We start from the raw sequence: 5,099 nt of genomic DNA on the forward strand, positions 1-5,099 counted from the left end.
GCAATTTGTCAGATATTGTCATGCTGATTCTCAATTTTTCAGGCTCTCTCCTTCCATTCTCCTACCTTATCCTTATGCCTTATAAATCCCTATATTATATATTAAAAGAGAAAGGGGATTTCCATTTTTTTTAAATTTCGATCAGTCCATTTGTTTTTCAATGCTCGATTCTTGCTCAATGATCTCGACCTTAAAATGGCCAGCCACCTTTTTACAAATCAAAGTGACGGGAAAAATCGGGTTCCTCGTCAATTTTTCCGTGATCCTGTTATAATTTGAGAAAAATGGAGAATAATTCAGAGGGCATTTCATTGAAATTCGAATCAAACGGGAGTTTTGTATCAGGATAACAGAATAATTGAGAAGTAATCCGAGTTTGCTTTGGTATTGCATACATATTCATTAGGAAATATTTGGCAACAATTCCTTTCCTACTCTCTTCTGTTCTCATAAAATCGGAGCTCGTCTCCTCAAAATTTAAATAAAATAATTGTATACCAGGATCGCAGAACAATTAAGGAGTTCACCGATTATCCCGGCCATTTTGTCGGCCGCCTTTTAAAATTTGAAAATGGCGGAGAACATCGGATAACTCAATTGAATTATGCTATGATTGATTTTCGCTTCAAATGTTGAGTTGATGGGGTAATTTTCTAAATAAATTTATTCATTACATTGGAGATGATCATTAAACAGCTGATTGCAACATTCTACGGGGCTGTTTGAGCCCTAGCCATGAGGGCGATTTTTTGCGCTTTTTGAATGGCATCTGGACACCTGCGCCTTCGCACCAGACGACAGTCCTGGAAAAATCCCTCGTTCCTGGGAAATCCGTGAGATCCGTCGGCATAAGTTACAAGACCTAGGACGTTAATTAATCAATAAACAAAATTATAAAATTATCGTCATTCTTTTCCAATAAGATATTTAAATATATGAAATCCTTACCGAGCCCCCAGATACGACCGCCACGGAATTCACCCTCGAATTTCATACCATCGGATCTCCAGAATACTCCATGACCATGAAACCAGCCTTGCATGAACTCTCCCTCGAATCTTTATTAGATAGAAATAAAAATTCTTTGGTGAACCGAAACGAGTGGAAAAATTAGGTGCGAGTAATTTTTTCTTTCTCAATGGAGGACTTACTTCGCACCATCGGGGAATACGATGACTCCCAGTCCTGAACACAAGCCGTTATGAAAGCCTCCATCGTATCTGGTGCCATCAGGAAGCATCAGGGAACCAGCTCCATGCTTCATTCCTCTTCCATTCCAATCCCCAATGTACCTCGTTCCATCCTCATACTTGTATGCCCCAGTTTTCGTCACTCCTTCACACAAAATTCGCTTTTTACATTTCACTTCCATAAGATAATTGAATTTTGAATTTTTTGTCAATTTCTTTTCGGTAACGATTTATATGCCGTCGTTAATAAAATCAATGCAATTTGGACGCTAGAAATCGTATTAATTACTCCATAAATAAATTATTTTTTCAATAGAAATGAAAATGTGGAATTGAAAATTTGATGAGCTATTTTCCCACAGGATAAATTCTCGTTTTTATTCAATTTCGGGGTAATTAATTTTTTTTTCACTTGGTATAGAAAATCTACTGTTCGTATTCGAAGAGCTAGATCTTACCATCACCCATCCTGATCGCCTACTAACCGCATTACCCGTCTGTATATTCCCAAGCAAAAGCAAATTAAATTACAGGAAATCAATGTTTTTTTATTTAATTAACTCCGCAGCTACGTTCAGTATCTGTACATTGTATGTGATTACACCAGCTGTTTTACAATTTGTTCCTAATCTACTTGCAACAATGAGGACGTTAATCAGGCCCTCCAGGGGCCCCCACGAGGTACCACCTGGTCCTCGTCTTCACAGCGATTTTTCTCACGAGTCGTTTCTTGTCGTCCAGTGCCTCCGACAATTTGTCAATCACGTCGTTCCTACACATTAGGATTATTGGCGTTGGATAACTGCAGTAACTGTGCAGACAGTTCAAGGCTGCTATTCTAATTAGCATTTTAGGGTGTGCTGATAGTTTCAAGCATTTCGGTATGAAACTGTCGATGTACTCAGCAAAAATTTCCTCTTTCGATTTGAGAAGTTGACCCAGGGTGTTGAGGGTTGATAACAGGAGCTGACTACTCTCCATCGAGAGGGATTCGATAAGAGGTGGCACAATCTGAAAATATACAGAAAGGTTATTTCAAATCAATTTTTTTCATTATCATTTTTCGACCAGTCACCAGAGGCCACAAACCTTCGATAAATTCAAGGCCATGAGCTCCACAGGGATTTCCTCTACAAGATGACTGAGAGCGATCAGATAATTTTCCCTGGCTGCCCCCTCAAACACTGAATTCTGTTGAATAATATTTTGGAAAATTCTCTGCTTGTAAAAAATCTTGACAGTGCATTGATTTTCTACAGTCAAGGTGCTCTCCCCCCTCTCAACAAGAACCCTGAACTGCTCCCCCACAAATGCCCCGACGGTTTCATTCTTCAACATATTCAACTGATAATCCAAGAAATTCTGAGACTCTCTGGAGCCCTTAACTAGAAGACTCTTCGTCAGCCAGGTATGCAGTATCACAGCAGCTCTTTTCTCCTCAGCTCTATTCTCCTCTTCTAAAATCTGAGTCAAACTCTCTCTGAAGATGTTCAAATATCTCCCCAGGGTGCAATCCTCCCGGACTTTATTAACTAAAATCGATATCAATCTACAGGCAGATAATCTCGTCTCCTCATCAGGGCCTTTCAACGAGATCTCAAACAATTGCTCCAATAGACCAATCCCAATAGTCCCAGCAATCTCCGGAGCTTGAGGAGTAATTATTCCTTCCAATAAAATTATATCCTCAGCAATCCTGGACCTCAAGGTCTCGAAATGTCTCTCGACAACGATTCTTTGGGCTTCAGGGCTCAATCTCCTAACAATAGAACAACAAATATTGGATACCAGTCGCATCCGCTCCCCAGTTCTCCCTTCCACTGATTCCACTAGCCTCTCGACGGCCTTGCACTGATGCTCCAGGTAATAATGAATATCAAAACCTCCAGTCTCATCCTCCAGGAGTCTCAGGAGGCATGTCAGAGCAGCTGAAGCCGCCTTCAAGTCCCCAGCAACAGCAACTTCAAGGACAGAAGGCAGAACGTGAGCTTCGAAATCTGGAATTTTGACTACCGAAGATAGAGCCGCCAGTCTGCTCTCCAGGACAGCTATGGGTATACTGACATCAACCTTAAGACGCGCCTGAAGAAGCTGCAGCACCTCCTGGGGATGTTTTCTTCCATAAATCGATAGAGTCGAGTGACAAGCTGATTCAATCTCTTGGCTTCCAGCGTCGATTTCCCCACAGAGTTTATCATAAAGAGTCTGACGATGAGACTCCGATAGAGAGGAAACTTGGAGGGCCAGACCCCTCAAAGATTTCGACTTGATGGAATTCTTTCCCTCGTTGAGTTCATTTAAGTACAAATTAGGGACATCCGTCCAGGATAATTCAGGCACATCAGATATTCTGAACCCATGGCTACCAGATATCGCTATAAAGCTGTTCAACGTTTCTAAGAGAATAATCTTATCATCAGTACTGGTCTTCGTGGAGTACTGTCCCAGGCACAGAGGAATAACCGCCCTGAGAACTTGAATGCAGGCCTCCTTTCCCCCCTTAGCGACAGCTTCCAGGACCTTCTCAGCTGGCCAAAAGAGACTCAACTGAACATCGCATAAAGACGACTTGGTATCAGTAATAATTTTTCCCACAAATTTCTCAGTGATGACTGGATCCTGTGCTAGAGCCCCAACGACGTCAGTAATCGCCTTGAGTCCCATTTCCCTCACGGCTTGATCACTCCCAGACATCAAGTCTCGCCTCATCAGCATCCAGAGGTCATCCAAATAATCCTTAAGTCCCTCGACCCCGAATTTCGATGACGAGGCTGACAGCAGGGAGAGTGAATCCAGTTTTGCCACCTTCAAACTAGAATCCAATTTTCCAATTAACAATGGGATGCAGAACTCTGCGAACTCAGGGAGAGCTACAAGGCACCTCTCCAGACCATTGGCTAGCTCTTCCCTGAGGATATTTCTGCCTTCTTTCCAATCAGACGTGTAATCAAGGGGAAAATAACATGAAATCACCTCGAACATCTCCTCTGTCAAATGTCCCAGGGAAAATTCCTCCATAAATTTCGGTAGAATATTGAAGAGGAGCGATAAATTCCTTGGATGACTCTCCCCATCCATCGAGGAAATCACTCCATACACGAAATCTGGACCAAGTGCCTTCAAGTCGTCGATCCTAGTATTCAAGAGGCTCTGGAGAATTAGGTAGATGTTCCTGCGATCGTCCGAGAGTTCAGACTGGCATCGAACATTTTGAGTGAGTGTGTGAAAGAGTTTTCCAGGGGCATCTCCAGGGAGATTTGTCATCTGGACAATTGCCAAAATTCCCAGGATAACTGAGGGAATGATACTGTGGTGATCCTTCAGACGATCACAATAGAACGACGTCAGGAGCTGGACCTCCTGAGGATTTAGAAAATCCTGGGGAAGTTTCTGAATTATTGTCGAGAGAGAAAGAACTCCATTCGCTCGAACACTTATATCAGTGCTGGTCAGCAATTCCCCAAGTTGTTCTACTACTTCACAGAGTGTTATTTCTCTCCTCAGGATCTCTGAAGATATGCTGTCACATACCTGTGACAGGTCACCCTTGTTATCATCAGAAAACGCTGACGACAACCTCTCCACAATAATCGTGTTCCTCGTGGGTGCCATCTCTTTAGATAATTAATTTATTATAATTTATTTGTGTCAACAAAAGGCATGCGAATTGCCTTCTAACCTCAAAAATTCCCAGAATCGTGGGTAAATCACAATTAAATCATCTCCATCTTCATTTTTTACACCTCAGAGATATTATTTATCAATAAATTAAGGTTAAAAAATGTTTATTATAAAAAATCACGTGGAAAAGAGACAGGAGGGGAGGAAACTCTGGAAAAGATATACACAATGTCTGACAATATAACGAAAACAGAAATGGGAGGCGATTAACAAAACGACCGTTGAAAA

The 5,099-nt window shown here is 41.7% G+C and overlaps 2 protein-coding genes across 2 annotated transcripts; both read right to left on the bottom strand.

Moving 5' to 3' along the window:
• Positions 1-632: 632 nt before the first annotated feature.
• On the bottom strand, positions 633-1,738 carry rtp (retinophilin). The gene is made up of 4 exons (XM_011298776.1): positions 1,649-1,738; positions 1,152-1,335; positions 949-1,058; positions 633-862 (listed from the first exon to the last, which is right to left on the bottom strand). The coding sequence occupies exons 1-4, from the start codon at positions 1,656-1,658 to the stop codon at positions 711-713; spliced, it is 456 nt and encodes a 151-aa protein (XP_011297078.1). The 5' UTR covers positions 1,659-1,738; the 3' UTR covers positions 633-710.
• Positions 1,718-5,048, bottom strand: Mms19 (MMS19 nucleotide excision repair protein). Its single transcript, XM_011298775.1, has 2 exons — positions 2,280-5,048; positions 1,718-2,201 (listed from the first exon to the last, which is right to left on the bottom strand). The coding sequence occupies exons 1-2, from the start codon at positions 4,800-4,802 to the stop codon at positions 1,842-1,844; spliced, it is 2,883 nt and encodes a 960-aa protein (XP_011297077.1). The 5' UTR covers positions 4,803-5,048; the 3' UTR covers positions 1,718-1,841.
• Between the last annotated feature and the right edge of the window lie 51 nt (positions 5,049-5,099).

The sequence above is a fragment of the Fopius arisanus genome, unplaced genomic scaffold (genome assembly GCF_000806365.1).
Source record: "Fopius arisanus strain USDA-PBARC FA_bdor unplaced genomic scaffold, ASM80636v1 scaffold00011, whole genome shotgun sequence".
Lineage (NCBI taxonomy): Eukaryota > Metazoa > Arthropoda > Insecta > Hymenoptera > Braconidae > Fopius > Fopius arisanus.